The sequence below is a fragment of the Hemiscyllium ocellatum genome, chromosome 20 (genome assembly GCF_020745735.1).
Source record: "Hemiscyllium ocellatum isolate sHemOce1 chromosome 20, sHemOce1.pat.X.cur, whole genome shotgun sequence".
Taxonomy (NCBI): domain Eukaryota; kingdom Metazoa; phylum Chordata; class Chondrichthyes; order Orectolobiformes; family Hemiscylliidae; genus Hemiscyllium; species Hemiscyllium ocellatum.
Window position 1 is genome coordinate 29,353,108 of NC_083420.1, and position 16,301 is coordinate 29,369,408.

Here is a 16,301-nt window from a genome sequence, read left to right on the forward strand (position 1 = left end):
TTATTGAAGTTACATTCTCAAGTGAACTTTAACAATAGGGCATCTCCAAATCATGTTGGCTTAGATAATACATTGAAGGTGTGAGATGCCCTGTGTGAGTCTGTCTGTGCCCTAATGTTCATACTGATTCTAACTAAAAAAGGGATTTACAGAATCTTACATGGATTTATGCAGTTTTTGAGCAAAACAAAATGTAATTCTGCGAGCACAAATTCACCCCAAAAATTTATATGTGTGTGCGCAAATGGATGTTAATGTGTGCGGGGGCGGGGTTAGGGCAGTGGGGGTATGAGAGTGTGTGAGAGGGTGCTCTATGTGAGTGTATTGGTCTGTAAAAGTGTGTGTGTGTGCATACGTGTGTAGTGCAGTGGGGTCACTTCTAATGTGGCATGAACTCAAGGTCCTGGTTGAGGCCGTCCCCATGGTTACTGAACTTAGCTATCAGCCTCTGCTTGGCCACTTTGTGTTATTGCTTGTCCTGAAGTAAAAAATGAGGTCTGCAGATGCTGGAGATCACAGCTGCAAATGTGTTGCTGGTCAAAGCACAGCAGGCCAGGCAGCATCTCAGGAATAGAGAATTCGACGTTTCGAGCATAAGTATGCTCGAAACGTCGAATTCTCTATTCCTGAGATGCTGCCTGGCCTGCTGTGCTTTGACCAGCAACACATTTGCAGCAGTTGCTTGTCCTGAAGTCTGCCTTGGAGGATGGTCACCTGAAGATCTGAGATCGAATATCCCAGATCGCTGAAGTGTTCTCAGACTGGAAGGGAACATTCCTGTCTGTTGATTGTTGTGCTGTGTCTATTCATCAGTTCTGGGATTTACATATGAAAGAATGGAAACCAACATGCCCAATCTAAAAGATGACACTTAACAAACAATCAAGGCCTTTTTCAATATATAATTTCATGCTGCCTAACCTGCTGTGCTTTGACCAGCAACACATTTGCAGTTACATCACACTGTAAACTTTTGCTATAAATTCTGTGTCCTACGATCTTATACTTCACAACCACCTGATGAAGGAGCTGCGCTCTGAAAGCTAGTGCTTCCAAATAAACCACTTGGAGTATACAGTAACCTGGCGTTGTGTAGTTTTTAATTTTATACACCCCAGTCCAACACCTGCACCTCCAAATTATGCCCCTCAGACTGCTCTTTGTAGTCCCCCTCCCCTCACACAGCTCCTTGTAGTCCCCCTCTCCCTCACACTGCTCCTTGTAGTCCCCCTCTCCCTCACACTGCTCCTTGTAGTCCCCCTCTCCCTCACACTGCTCCTTGTACAGCCCCTCCTCACACTGCTCCTTGTACAGCCCCTCCTCACACTGCTCCTTGTAGTCCCCCTCTCCCTCACACTGCTCCTTGTACAGCCCCTCCTCACACTGCTCCTTGTACAGCCCCTCCTCACACTGCTCCTTGTAGTCCCCCTCTCCCTCACACTGCTCCTTGTACAGCCCCTCCTCACACTGCTCCTTTTAGTCCCCCACCCCTCAGCCTGCTCCTTGTAGAGCCCCGCCCCCTCACACTGCTCCTTGTACAGCCCCTCCCCCTCATTGCTCTTTGACCCTCCGCTTCCTTCTTCACAGGAGGCCCCGCCCCCCAGTCAGCTCCTTCCGGGGGGGCGGGGCGGCTGTAGGGCCATGTGATCCTGCGGCCTCGGCGTTGTCAGTACACGTCACGCCGTGCTTCTGCCGCCGTCAGGCCGAGGAGATGAGGCGGTGAGAGCGGGGTCGAGGGGAGAGGGGACTGGGAGAGCGGATGCCCGGGATAGAGGAGAGAATGGGGCTGGGTGGGTGAAGAGGGTGATACCGCGGTGGTGTTAGTAGAAACGGCGGGCCTGGGAGTAAGGTTAATGTGGCTGTGCTCAGGCTGTGGGCCTGGGCCTAGACCATTTGTCTTGGAGCATCACGATGCTGGGCCGAGCCTCTGAACTACCTGAGGATGTAACACTATCCTGGGGTGGGGTATTAGAGATTGGTAATGATTTTGAAATACTCTTGTTCTCACTTTATCAAACGACTGATGCTGACAACTACCTGATCTCTCAGGTTACCCCCCGCGATGTTTCTTATTGACCCCTTTCTAAAGGCATAACATTTCCATAAGTGGCTTTAACCTCTCCATCTATCCAGCCGGTTTGTCTCGGGCTGAGTTTAAGGTTAAACCAGTTTCTGCCCCCTCAGAAAAATTAATTTGTAGATCAGACTGGAAGCTGAAAGACTGGTTATTACACTTTCATCATTTGATTTACGAGATTCAGTTTGATGTGGCTGAAAATTATTCCACTGAATTGATGTTGAAAAACAGAAATGAAAACAAAAATTGTTGGAAAAGCTCCACAGGTCTGGCAGGATTTGTGGAGAGAAATCAGTATTTTGGGTTTGGTGACCCTTCCTTTGTGGAAGTAGTTGGGTTAAGAATGTGTAACTGAAGGATTCTTTGTCAAGTTTGAGATTGAAATAATTGCTGACTTTGTAAAGTGAATGATACAACTCCTGAAGTGGGCAAGACATCCCTTGCTTACTTCCCCTTGTTGACATGAGGCATTTCAAACACAAGTTCTGCAAGTTTTTGTATGACTTGAATGTAGGCAATAGGAGCAGGACTGTGGTTATTTGAATCCTTGAGTCATCTCCACCAGTCTAATAGATCAAGACTGATCACCTATTTAAATACTGTTTTAGTGTGCTATTGCCACAACCTTTGATATCTTTTGTATAGCAAAATCCTGCCCTTTGTGAAGGTAATGTTGGAAGAGAATCTCAAAATTAATAAATGGTAAATAAAGCAGACTGCATGCACAGTGAGCAGTTTCTGTGGCTCAAAGGTTTTTCTTTAAAACCACAGAAAGTTGGACTGGAAGGTGATAATTTGTACAGAATGCTTGCCACAGAAACAAGTTTGCACATGGCATGCCAACAAAAGGCAAGACTATATTATCTCAAAGTCTGCCCATATCTGTCTTGAATATATTCAGGTGAGTGATCCTCTGCAGTTCTCTGGGGGAAGAGCATGCCAAAGATTCACCCCTGTCTAAGTGAACAAATTCCTCCATTTTTCAGTCTTAAATGGCCTGCCTCGTATTTTTAGATATTGTTCCCTGGTTCTAAACCCATCCATCCTCACCCCCATCTTGGGTAACATCCCTCTTGCATCTACGGTCAGATATTGTCTACTTCAATAATGGTGTATTATTAATCAACATACTCAATTTATTAAAACAGTTCCTGAATAGAGTAGATGTATCTCCAAAAATGGATAGAACCCATTTCTGAAAATCATCAGTGTCATTAGAAAGTGAGATTTTGGACAGGTCTATGCAAAGAAAAGTAACTCATTGTCTTTGCTGTTTGTTTATTTTGTTCCCTAAATGTAAGAAATCACTTTTTGTGATTAAACAGGCGTATTTTGTCCCTGACCACCCTTCAAAATTAGTTGTGTTCTCACCTTGTCTTTTTTCACCAAGCTTGATTGACAGTTAGCAATGTAAATCAACATATAAAATTAAAACCTTATAGGATATCTTTATGATGAAGTAAAATATAGTACTGTCAGTTTTTCTTCTCCTTTTTAGTTCTTCTCTGATTACGTAGGTCCAATATCTTAAACAACTGTCAATGGGCTATCATCTTTGGCTAATATTAAGTGTGTGTGTATATCCCTGAAAGAGACTCTTTATAGAATAATTTTGCTCTCCCTGTGCAAAACATTGGCAGCTACTCTGTTTTCTACACTGAATGTATTAACTAGTGATTCAGTATAGTGACAAATCAGTAGATCAAAATTATCCTTCTAACCCATGATATTAGTGCTGCTGTATTGATTTTCAAATGAACTGTGTTAACTGCATTAGTACCTTTTCCAAAAAAAAGCTCATTTTATGGTATATTTTTGGTGATGAATGATCAGTTTCTAATTCAGCTTGTAATGATTAAAGTAATATGGCCTTATCCAATATATATTTGCCTTTTGCCCCTTATGTTTGTTGATTGGACTGCAGGCAATCTAAAGATACCACTTTTGCTGTTTCAAATGTTAACTACAATTGCAGAAACACACCATCTCAACATATTAGCTTTAATTTTTGAAAAGTTTCATTTTACCTTAGTAATTAATTTGAAGCATTGAGTTTGAGAGCCGCACTTAGTTACTTGTGTACTAATGTGTACGTTAAACATCATGCAGTCTAATTAGGAGGGATTCCTGTATAATTTGCAATTATGTTAAATGGTTATGTAATACACTTAGTACACTAGCAAAGTTTAGATGTTTTCTTATGTGTTCAGCAAAAGTACAGCATGGGGAAAATGGGAACATTTATAAGAAAAATCTTTTTTAAATGCTTCATCAAAACATTTCAAGCAACTATTATTTACTTGCATTGAAAATTTCTGATGTCTATTATTTGTTGTACTGTACTGTATTGTATGGAATTGATTTAAAAGACTAGCATTAGCTCGACAGAAGGAAAGCCTGAGAGGTCATCAGATTCAGTTCTCACTGAGAAGTGTATATAAATAGCTGAAATCTCTTTCATATTAGCAGAGTATGTTACCGTTCAATACTGCTGAACAGCTGTTACATGGAAACCTATTTTATGACAATTTGATCTGACGGCGGTTGAAAATAAAATGGAAATTTACAAAAATGATTTGAACTAAGTTTAAATTCCAAATGTAATAGACATGAAGATGTTATGTTTAAACTATGAGAAAAACTATTACAAAAGTAGTCAGAAATTGCTGTTTTTAATCTTTTTTGATGTGGTATGAAACCTAAACTAGAGAATAAAAAGGTAGTGCACAATTATTTAGAACCTGTATAATTGCAAATGTATTTTCTGGCTTGCAGGACAGAATGACTGATATTCGCCATTCTCTTTTGAGGCGGGATGCTTTAAGTGCAGCAAAAGAACTCCTTTACCATTTGGACATCATCTTTAGCAGCCAACTGCAGAATGTACCTGGTCCACTTGTTGACAAGTCCACCATTGAGCTTGTGGAGGAATTTATATTCCAGCTTTCAAAAGAACGTAATATTCAACCAAAAGTAAGTTAAGGATACGGATTGAGATTTTCCGTTGAGAGAAATATGGTATTCAGATTCCTTGTTGGATAATTTAAGCTTGGCAATAAAACACATGCATGTTACTTCATAGCCTGTTTATCTGTAGTTCTAATGGCATGAAATTTTTAACTCAACCTTATGATCATATCAGTTATTTGATTATACTTGTGTGGGAAAATGCACCTGTGTTAATAGAGAATTTTTTGCCAATCATTATTGAAAACGGTTTGTATAAACATGGAAAATAGTCCCTTCAAAGAATATTATCTTAAAGTATGTATTTATGGCAAGCTTTTTTTTTCGAAAAGTTTTCTGCTATGGAAGTTTCCAATTAAAATGGGAAATATAGTATCAGGTAAATGGTTTGATCAGAACTGTCTTCATATTTGTTATGAAATGGGTGTGGGTCAAACCATTCAGCTATGTTTTTTTTCCACATGTGCTGATCAACTTGTTATATTTCCAGCAGTGCATATTCTTTTCCATTTATTTGCTGTGTTACTTTCTGAAAAAAGCTTTATTTGTTCTCTATTAATTACTTACTTTTTCTTTTTCTCATGAAAGAGGTTGAGCTCATTACAGGAGTTGCAGCTGCTGGAGATCATGTGTAGCTATTTCCAAGAACAAAATAAAGATGCAGTTCGACAGATCATTTTCTCTGCGCTGTTTGCTCCTCAGGGTAATAAAGCAGATGAAAACAGATTGGCTATGTTGGGAAAACTTGTATCCATGGCAATAGCAATCTGTCGAGTTCCCATTTTGGAATGTACTGCATTATGGTTGCAGGTATGATCTATAATTGGGATTTCTATTTAAAAGCAGTTCAGTATGTTTCAAAGTAATATGTTATTCCATCACAATGAATGGCAGAAGTGCAATTTTTTGTCATGTTTGTACTGTTTAGTTTTTATTATTTGGGGTAAATGGTGGAGGAATAAACTGCTAGTCTCACATTGGGGTTTGTTGATTGTATAAATAAGGAAAGTTCTGGTTTTGAGCATATAAAATTAGTGACTTGTATCTTCATTTCTGCTTCGCTCATAAATAAATGGCCAAAAATACCTCTGGATTTGTTGGCCACTGTTTTTCATTATTTTCCAACTTTATTTATTTCAAACTTTAATTTTGATATAAATATAATTGAAATGAAATATTACATATCATTATAATTTATTTGTTTAATCTTGTGTCTGAAATGTTTGAAATTAAATCAAGTCCATGGTATTATTTTATAGATTTGCTCTAACATTTATAACTGTAACTGGTTTTGTAGAGAACACATGCAGTATTCTGTGTAAGACTTGCTAAGGTCCTGACTGAGGATTACTGCATTTTGGTACCAGGATCAGTTCAGACCTTAAAACGAATTGTTCATGCCAGCCCTCGATTCTGCTGTCAGTTGATCACTGCAGTTACTGCATTGTATGACCTTTCAACAGGTACGATTTTTAAAAAAAAATTGGTATATATTTTTACGTAGCTGAATATAGCTTTATTTTCGAAAAGTTGAAATGTGACTTTTTCCCATATGATTTACATCCTTGTTCTTTTGCTATCCTATAATAGTTATACTGCTTTCTCCAGTAATTTTCTCATTAGGCAGCATTTGACTTATCTTCTCATTTGTTGTCTGTATTTTATGTTTGTTTTGTTTGAGTTTGTCTATTGTGTTCATTGTACCCCATGGCAGTTAGTTCTTACTCTGATTCCTGCTGTATTTCGAAAGAAGAACAATGGTGTTTCTTAAAATATATTTTCACATTTTATTACAGATGACTTAATACCTCCTTATGATCTCCTGGAGATGGTTGTATCTTGGGTGTATGATGATCCACGTCTGACACTGATTACATTTTTGAACAGTCCAGCTAGTCTACCACGTGGTTTTTTGGAACTCACGCCACTTCCAGGCCTGATTCGTTGGTGTGTACTCGCACCTTTGGCCTACAGAAGGAACCACAAAATTTCTTCAGCTCAGTCCTTGACAAATGGCAACAGTAATAAAATGTGCAAGGAGTTTGAAAATGATGACTTCAAAATTCTTTATTCAAAGTTGCATCTGAGTGTTCTTCAGGTCCTTATGATACTTCAGGGCCATTTGACAGAAAAGAACTTGTATGGACGTTTGGAGCTTATCATGTTTGATCATGTAGATCGGCTTGTTGAAGACATTAACAAACTTGTTAAAGAACTCAATCTTTCAAATCCTGTGAAGGAGGTTGAACTTGCATTAGATAGATTAGCTCAAGCCCTACAAGTCGGTATTGCATCAGGAGCACTATTGTGTACTCGAGGTAAGCAAGTTATCTGCAGAAGATTCGTAGCTAAGCATCCTAAAACGTAGAATCTTTGTTTCAGATAATTAACTAAAATATTTGTAACAAGTTGAGTTCCATTCATTCACTCTTTTACTTGACTCTTGACTGAATTAAAGTGAGAAACAGTGTTTACAATGCTTTACCACAGTTTGATGTGATATAAAGGATATAATGTCAAATTGTCAGAATTTTCCTTAATGATGAATTGAGTTTTTGAGTAGGAATAAGCTATTTTTCTTCCCCAGAGAACTGAAAGAGCAATTATTCATTTTCAATGGTTAGCTTCAGTTACATTGGTACCAAATACAGAAACTATTTCCATTTGCTACCAAGAATTGATACGGTAGAGTAAATAAAAACTAGTGAAGAAACTGGTTCAAGTGTAAATATTACTTGTATAGTAAATTTTCCACTAATTGCTGTATTAAACAGGACTTGGATTTGAGTCATCACTACAAATTATTCATTCCCTCTTAGGTTGTTAGATTTCATATTTCTCCAGATTTAGCATTCTGGCAGACATGCGGTTCTTTTTAACTATTGAAAATGTGTTGCTGGTTAAAGCACAGCAGGTTAGGCAGCATCTAAGGAACAGGAAATTCGACGTTTCGGACCAGAGCCCTTCATCATCAGGTTCTTTTTAACTATTTAGTTTGATTCTGACTTAAGTTTCATATGTTCCAATTTAAAGATATTTTGTTCTGTCTTTGGGCTCTAGCTTATTATGTACTAATCTATTAAGGAGATAAATTTTTTTATTGACTGGAATAAAATTTGAAGGCTGATAACGCTCAACATTGTTTAACAATAGAAATAGTGGATTTCTATTTGCAGTTAAAGTCTGATTATGAATGGGATAATGTTCTGACATACATACTTTAGTGTCAGGATATTTAATTTCATAGACAGAGGAGGAGAGTAAGATTGTTTTTTGCACAATGTAATTTATAATGTATCCAAATTTTATTTTTAAGTCTTTGTCATATGATACTATTTCAGATTACAACTGGAACTTAAAGTTCTACTGGCAATAGTTGTAAAATAGGAAAATTCTTAATATAAATGCTGAGCTTTTCAATATAGTAGAATCTAGCATGTTAATAGATGAACTGGAGTATACTTTAGTGAAGTAATATTTTTGAACATATTTTCAATCTAAATCCAAAAACCAGTTTATTATTTTCAGTGAGTTATATTCATAAAATACATAGTTAAACCTTGCGCTTGTAAAACTTAATTTATTTTCAAATGGAAAACAGAGAAAACACAAACTCTGTTTATAAAGTTGTCATTGCAAAATATGTCAATTTCAAATGTCATTGTTTTTAGGCTAACTGAATTTGGGTTGTTATATATTAATTTGCATTTGCCTCCTTAATTTTACAGATGACTTACGATCAATCTGCTCTGTGCTTCCACATAACAAGTACGTACGTAAATATTTTATTGATGAAGTTTAATGAATCTAATCATCTCCTAGCTAAGCAATGTTCTCAGTTCCAAAAACCTTACATTCCCATAGGAAGTTTAACTCTAAACAAGTACGTGTATAATTTTCCCCACAGTCTTAATAATAATCATTTCAATTAGACAAATTACTGTTAAAAGAATAAGTTCAAATGAACATGCTGAGCAAAGAAAATGTTAAAACTCTTCTATGTATATCCTTCATAATTAAAAACAGTATGTCCTGTCACTGACAGTATTTTTGAACAAAAAAATACTATTTCCTCTGAGCTAATACCATAGTTATGATTGTTCCACACTTTAGTCGCCAATTGATGTATAGATGAAATTTGTCAAACAGTGTGTTTTTTTAATCTAAGACTTAGGTTCTTTGATTAATAAGTTCAAAATAATAGTTTTTGTTTAGACCAGTGGTATTGAATTGACTTTATTGGCTATAATGAATGCATTCATTAAAGTTTTTCTTTGTCTTTCATACCTTTCATCTGATTACCTTACACCATTATGTTGAGTGATTTCTTAATTAGTTCAGTATACTGTGTGTGGATCTTATTCTGTTGGTTTCTTTGTTTTTTTCCAAAGGATAACAAGAGATGGAATTCTCAGATTTTAGGATAGGTTTAAATAAATGAATTTGAATATATTAGAATTTTATTGCAATTCATTGAAACCATAACATTTAAAAAGGAATTCAAACTTCTAGCTAAGAACTAAAAAGCATGAGATGAAAAAAATTAAAGGTTTTAAAACTTGCTGTAACAAATGACCAAAAAAGCTCCTACTTGACTGAATACTTATTTTCCTTTGTAGATAACTTTTAATTTAAACTGCATAAAGTGACATTCGTATACTTTTCACCTATTGCATTCTCCAGAATTCCTGTTCCTTTAGCAAACCATCTCCGGTTGCTTCCAGCTTCTAATGGGTTCTTGCATCTATGTTTTGCCAAGTTGTGACTTCAAATGACTGTCTCCAGGCTCTTTTGACAGTTTCTTAAATCGACCACCAGCAGTAAAGCTGTTCCTATTATTCATCCCTGTGCCTGCTGGGTGAATGTTTTAGTCTTTTGATGGATGCTGGATGTATTTATGGAACTGGAAACCATCTTCCTCCCTTGCAGATCTGTGACAGCTTGCAAAGCCAAGCAGCCTTTGTGATTTTTGGGACACATGGATTTAAATGCTCAGCTCCTCGCTGTAGTAGAGTCTGGCATATTAGTTATAGATCTGCTTGTTTAAAATGCAGATTGCTGCAATTGTCTCCCAAGTGTCAATACTGTGCAGCAGCTTATTAGCAAAGCAAGTTTGAGTCTTCCTTTGATCTCAAATCATTTAAATCTTCCTGTCAGGCAGAATGCAAAACAGGTCACACGACTATCATTTTTTATTCTAAATTAAAGTTACAGTTCTGAAACATAATTGGACGAACTTTAGTACTTTAACTAGTATGTTTCTTTACTGTGAACGCCATAAAAAGGCAGTATCTGTGAGCAGAAACAGCTGTTATGTGAGAAATAAGTCCAAAGAACAGCTTCTCATATTTTTCTGTTGGTTGTGAAGGAAACCAAGTCTGTTTGTGTGGATTGTTTTAGTCAATAATTACTTTTCATTATGTATATTGAGTTAATGAATCATTTTTGAGGCTTATAACATTTTTCATAAAATTTAGAAATTGTAAATAATGAACATTGGATTTTTGTTTCTACTCCTTTATGGCAATTTGTGTTCATTTAAGACTGTATAAATCAGGAGTCACAGTGACAATGCTCATGATGTACATCAGGATTGTGTATCAATACATTGCTGACCCCAAAATTATGAATTTCTGTCTTAAATTTTATAAACAGAAGATGTACACCTAAAATCCTAATCATGGGAAGCAGCTGGTGATTGGAAAGCCTTGATAGGGCTATCTAAGCCAAACCCTGAAATGCTTCCAGATCTTGAGAATTCCTTTCATATTGCTCCTGGATTGCAAATGTTTCTTCCACTGGTTCCAGATCCAAAGCATACTGTATTCCTAGAATCTCTGTTTTTGTTATTCTTTGCAGCCCAAACCCATTGGTCTCAGACTCCAGGAGTTCACTCTAATACTACATCCTTTAATATCCAAGTGATCAATGGAGGCTTTAATTTTCTTTGTATGGTATTAAAAATTCCCAGTGGATTTCCTAAAAAATAAGGTCAACTTTACCAATGATTGATTCTGTTATCAATGATGTATTTTCAATGTAATGTGTCTTTTGAGTCCCTGTTCTGTGTTATTTGCATTTAAAGCACTTATGCTTGTGAAGTGTTGGTTTACTATACTATAAATTTGAACATAATTAGCGTTAAAATTCTAAGTAAGTATGAATTTAACATGTTATACATACAAAATTATCCAATACAAATTGCTGACTAACCATTGTGGCTACAGTGCTGTTTTAGCCAACATACAAACTTTAGTGGAAAACTTCATACATGTAAATGTGCATTTGCTGAACAAACCTTTCCCAAAATAGTTGCCATGTAAAGAACTGAATGATTGATTGAAAACCATCCTGCAGCTCACCTTTCCTTTTACTAACAAATACATGTTACAGTAGATCTGTGTATGCCCCACAAAGAATTGGTATCACATATGTAATGACAGTATCAATTCCTGATTTTTATTTACTAACCAGAAATTCATTGTACTTAATGTATTCCGTGATACTGATTTGACCAAATGCATTAGATATATTTCGTCACTTACTCTTTATAGATCTTGTTAAAATTTCCAATTCAAAGGATAGCTAATTACATTGTCAAGAAGAAAGACCTCCAAATACTGCTGTTTTTAAACTTCACTTTGTTTTCTTAACAGCTTGCTTCAGTTGGTCCTTACGGGACCAGTACAACAGTCTCCACCTACAACATTGCCACCAGGATTCTATCCACACATCCATGCATCATCTGCTGGATATCCCATGTATTCAACCCATCCAGTGCAGACATATATGCCGGGAATGGCTTTTTCATATAGACCAATGCGATAAAGGATTGGCCATTACACTGAATTTGATTGCATATACCTCTCTTTGGAATATAGACTTATGGATTCAAACCAATTGTGGAAAATAGTTTCAGTACCTTTTTTTTAAAACTGAAAATTTGTACTATCAGTGAAGATAAAATGGATTGATTGAAACCTGCGCATTTATATTTCGTAAGGATATTTACCAACTTTTATTTCCAAAAGTAACACGATTGAGACTTTTTCACATTTAGGAAGCTACCACAATTTTAAAAAAGCGAAGGTTTTTAATTGTATCCATTTGTTAATTATCTGTAACTTAATATTGTTTACTTGCCTATATTGTTAAATTGCATTGTCTACAAAACCTTTTTATAAAGGAGTGAATTAAAAAATGTTCTGTGTTCTCTTTGACTAATTCTTTGTGGATTAATCTGTATTGGTTGCTGTTGAGTGTTTCATAACTCCTGTCATTGGAGAAAGTGCATTGCTTTTTGACTATATAAATATCAATGAATTTGTCACTCTTATTTAGGAAGAAAATAGATTGAGAGGATACATGAGTTACAATACATACTCTGATGAAAGTAGTAAGTAATGCTGTAGTTTTGGAACAAAGGAAGATTTTGGAGATGACAATTCCTGAAGACCTAATCCTTATTAATCGCAGGACTTGCACAAAATTAGCAGAATCAATTACCCCAGAAACAAGGAATGTAATGGATTTCTGAAGTAGTGTCTCTGGCATGGTTCTTTGGCACAATAAAACAATCTAGTGAGATTGTGAAGTCTCTTAATTGAAATTTGAACCTATCCGAACATGCTACTTTCCGCAGATACTAATGTTGGGAAAATCGCCAGCGAATAATGACCAGAGTTTATTGTACAAAGAAATACCGGAGCTCTGGGGAGTGAAAGACACCAACAGCACAGTGGTCAGCTGCGAGTCTTCTCTCAATCCAGAGCACATGTCAAAATACTTCTACACGTTTTGTAATATAATAGATCAGTGATTAGCTTCTTGTCTCTGTAACATAGTTTTTTTTTGTAACATTGCAGAACCACTGATCATTTTGGTGCGGTCATTGTCAGTTCCAGCACAGCCTTTGTTAATTTCAGTGCTGTCATTGTCAGTTTCAGTGCAGACATTGTCAATTTCAATGTCTGTGCGAAAGTCCATTGCTGTAGTAATGGGCGCAAATCGCTCCTTCCTGAGAAGGACAATTACTGCATCCCTGGCTATTAGCACTTTGTATTGAGTCCATATCAAACTGTTAGCATTTCTATCAAAGGTGTTGGCTGGACCCAGACACTTCAGCGGGCAGTACAGAGGAACCTCAATTATCCAAATACTAATTATGCAAAAATCGGATTATCTGAAGGAGATCTCGAGGTCCCGACAGAAACATTTCATGAAAGATGTGTTTCTAAAAGTGATCGTGTCTTTTGTTTACAGTGATTAAACAGGCATAGTCTCCAAATGACTGACCTTCCGCCCCCTCTCTTCCCACACTTTCCCTGAAGTTCTACAGATGGGTGTACCCTAACCCCCCACTATTTACCCCAGATAATCTCTCCACCATTGTCCTGTATAGGGCAGAGGTGAAATCTGTCAAAAAGTTGCAGTAAAATGTTGTGTGTGTGTGTGTGTGTGTGTGTGAGTGAGCGTGTGTGTGTGTGTGTGAGTGAGCGTGCATGCGTGTGCTATTTGGAGACTTACCTCACAAAGGCAGCAGCAGTCTTGTTTGTGTACAGTCCAGCTGCCGTGGTGGGGGGTGATGTTGGACAGGGGCGTGTTGGACCACGATGGGGGGGTGGGGGGGGGGATGGTGTTGGACAGGGTTGGGGGGCAGTGTCTGTATTAGACAGGGCTGGGGTGCGGAGGGCAGTGTTGGTGTTGGGTGGGGTTGGGGGTGACGGAGGGTGGTGTTGGACGGGGTTGGGGGGCAGTGTTGGACTGGTGCGGGGGCCAGGGGCAGTGTTGGACAGGGCTGGGGAGTGGGGGTGGTGTTGGAAGGGGTTGGTGGCGGGGGCAGGGGTCGGTGTTGACGCGCTTGGAGGATGATTTTGGACAGTTCTGTGTCACGGGATGGTTTTGGAATGGGTTTGGGGGCAGGGGATGGTGTTGGAAGGGGTTTGGGGGCAGGACAGGGAGGTGGTGTTGGGAGCGGGGCTTCGCGCACTGTGTGCTGCTGTAGTCTCCTGAATGGGGAGTAGACTTTAAAAACTCAGAGAGCCAGAGGAAAGGCATTTAATTGATTAACCGAATAATCGATTATCCTGAATGAAATACTGCTCCGCCTATCTCATTCGGATAATCGAGGTTCCCCTGGATATGGTACTCGTGTATTCTTTGCCCCACCCGCCTTAAATTAATCAACTAGAGTGTGAATGCATTCTGGTGGCCTCAAGCAGTGTCTGTATTTGCCCTGTTGTGTCTCTCTGTATTGTGGTCTGGCGGCCATCTTGTGTGTCCATGTGCCTAGTGTCACCCAACCCCAGGCCATCTCCCACTTCACTAGGCAATTTTTAATTTATACTCATGATTTCTGAAAAGCAATTGAAACTAGAAAAACACATCTCTAGTGTAGTTTTGATTATCACATCAGGTGTTAGCAGGTTACCTAATTATTTAAAGAATTGTTCAGCTGTTTCATAATCAATTACTTCAAATGCTGAAATGCCAATTAGATCAAAAATACTATTAAACTTTTAATTTCATCATTGCGAATGCAACCAGTTTTGAAGACATCTGTTTTTAAAAATTCTAACTAAACAAATACCAACTGAGTAAGTGTGAAATATGTTAAATAGTGTTAGTGGGAATGAAATAAAGCTCTGTCCAAATAAAGCTGCAGTTTCTGTCTTTCAGTCACACAACTAAATTACACCAACTTTTATGGATTATCAATTACTTTGCTCAGTGCTGTCACTTCATTTTGACCAGCATCTTTCCACCTGTAAAAGAGGTTGGACAAGTGGTAAACAGATCAATTTCAAATGAGTTCACTTGGCACACTTTTGCTAATGACTGAGAAGACCAATCTCTGGTTCTGCCTCTGGTGCTGCTGCACATGGAGCATAGTAATGTTGATTTTTTTTTGTCATGGGCACTTTCCATGGTATTGGTCAGTGCGGTGGTGCTCGCCAGCCTAGACTAAGTGTTGACTTTTTCTTCTGACATTAACTTTTAACTTTTGTATGTCGCAATTGATATCTAGGGACTTCGTGTCAAGCATCCTTGAAGGGAAGCTTTGTGTGTTTTACTGGCTGTTTGGCTCCAGCTATATTACCACACACAGTCCATGGGTATACAAATACCTTCCAACTTGTGGACATCCTCAAACCACCAAAGTGGCCTCAGTAGATGAATGCTAACAGATTTAAGACTACTGCCTTTGAGATGGCTACCATATTCATGTTCTTACAAAGTGTATCCACTATGCAAAACAGGCACAATAGGTAAAAATTGTTGAGCTGCTTTTGATAACAGAAAGTCACCAATGTTTCACGATCATAAGGTGAGGTGCTGACCTCGAGCCTTACAGGCTATCACTTTGGTTCTAATCGTAAACATGATGTTATTTTCATTCATGTTTTAAATCAACTAAAGATGGTAGCCACCTTTCTGATACGTGTATCAGGCAACAGATTATATGTCATGAATTAATTTAGAAGGACCTCCTAACCACTTCCAAACACTTGGTGTGATCGGGCCAAAGGTGCAACAAAATTCTCAGGGTAATTTTTTTTATGCTTATAGTAAGGGAAAACAGGTTTAGGAATGGGAGAAACAGTCTGTCAACCTTTTGTATCTGAGTTTTGTGTGTGACTAGCAAAGCCTCATCTGTGTTACAAGTCACACTTTGTTTTTGCTTTAATTCCTGATAGATTGGAAATACTGATGTCTGACCAATTTGCTCTTCTTTTACAGTTAGTGTACGAAAAGATCAGGTCTGCTTGTCTTCAAGTAGATGAACTAGACAAGGTAGATGCAGGAATGAGATTCCAGATGCAGGGGGAGTCCAGAATCAAGGATCAGTCTGAGGATAAAGGGTAAACTATTTATGACTGAGATGAAAAATTTCTTCACCCAGATGAGGAGGGGTGAGCCTGTGAAATTCATGATCACAGAAAGCAGTTGAGGTCAAAAGATTATATGATTTCAAGGAGATGGATATGACACTTGGGACTAAGGGAATGTAGGGGAAAGACAGGAACAAGCTATTTCGGTAGATGATCAGGAAGGATCCTAATAAATGACAGAGTAAGCTCGAAGGGCCAAATGGATGAATCCAGCTCCTTGTTCTATGTTCATATGTCCTACGTTCTTTAAGTGTGTCCCCAGCAACGGGCTACTGCAAGGTACTAAAGAGTGAGATCCCCTAGTAGTAATTACATGGACTGAAATGGTTTTAAAATGGGATCAAAATCACTGACTTAAACCAACC

At 37.9% G+C, this 16,301-nt stretch overlaps 1 protein-coding gene across 2 annotated transcripts; it reads left to right on the forward strand.

Moving 5' to 3' along the window:
• The first annotated feature begins 1,629 nt into the window (after positions 1 to 1,629).
• ints15 (integrator complex subunit 15) lies at positions 1,630 to 12,193 on the forward strand. Of its 2 annotated transcripts, none has more exons than XM_060840243.1 (7): positions 1,630 to 1,719; positions 4,853 to 5,050; positions 5,633 to 5,854; positions 6,342 to 6,507; positions 6,841 to 7,362; positions 8,773 to 8,812; positions 11,701 to 12,193. In XM_060840243.1, exons 2-7 carry the CDS (start codon positions 4,859 to 4,861, stop codon positions 11,870 to 11,872), a joined length of 1,314 nt encoding a protein of 437 aa, XP_060696226.1. In that variant the 5' UTR covers positions 1,630 to 1,719; positions 4,853 to 4,858; the 3' UTR covers positions 11,873 to 12,193. The 2 variants fall into 2 exon arrangements, with proteins under 2 accessions (XP_060696226.1, XP_060696227.1); XM_060840244.1 differs by having other exon boundaries at positions 5,747 to 5,854.
• Positions 12,194 to 16,301: the final 4,108 nt, after the last annotated feature.

Coding starts and splice junctions, on each gene's coding strand:
- ints15 (XM_060840243.1), top strand. CDS start 4,859: ATGACTGATATTCGCCATTCTCTTTTGAGGCGGGATGCTTTAAGTGCA. Junction 5,051..5,632: donor AACGTAATATTCAACCAAAA/GTAAGTTAAGGA, acceptor TTCTCATGAAAG/AGGTTGAGCTCATTACAGGA. Junction 7,363..8,772: donor AGCACTATTGTGTACTCGAG/GTAAGCAAGTTA, acceptor TTAATTTTACAG/ATGACTTACGATCAATCTGC.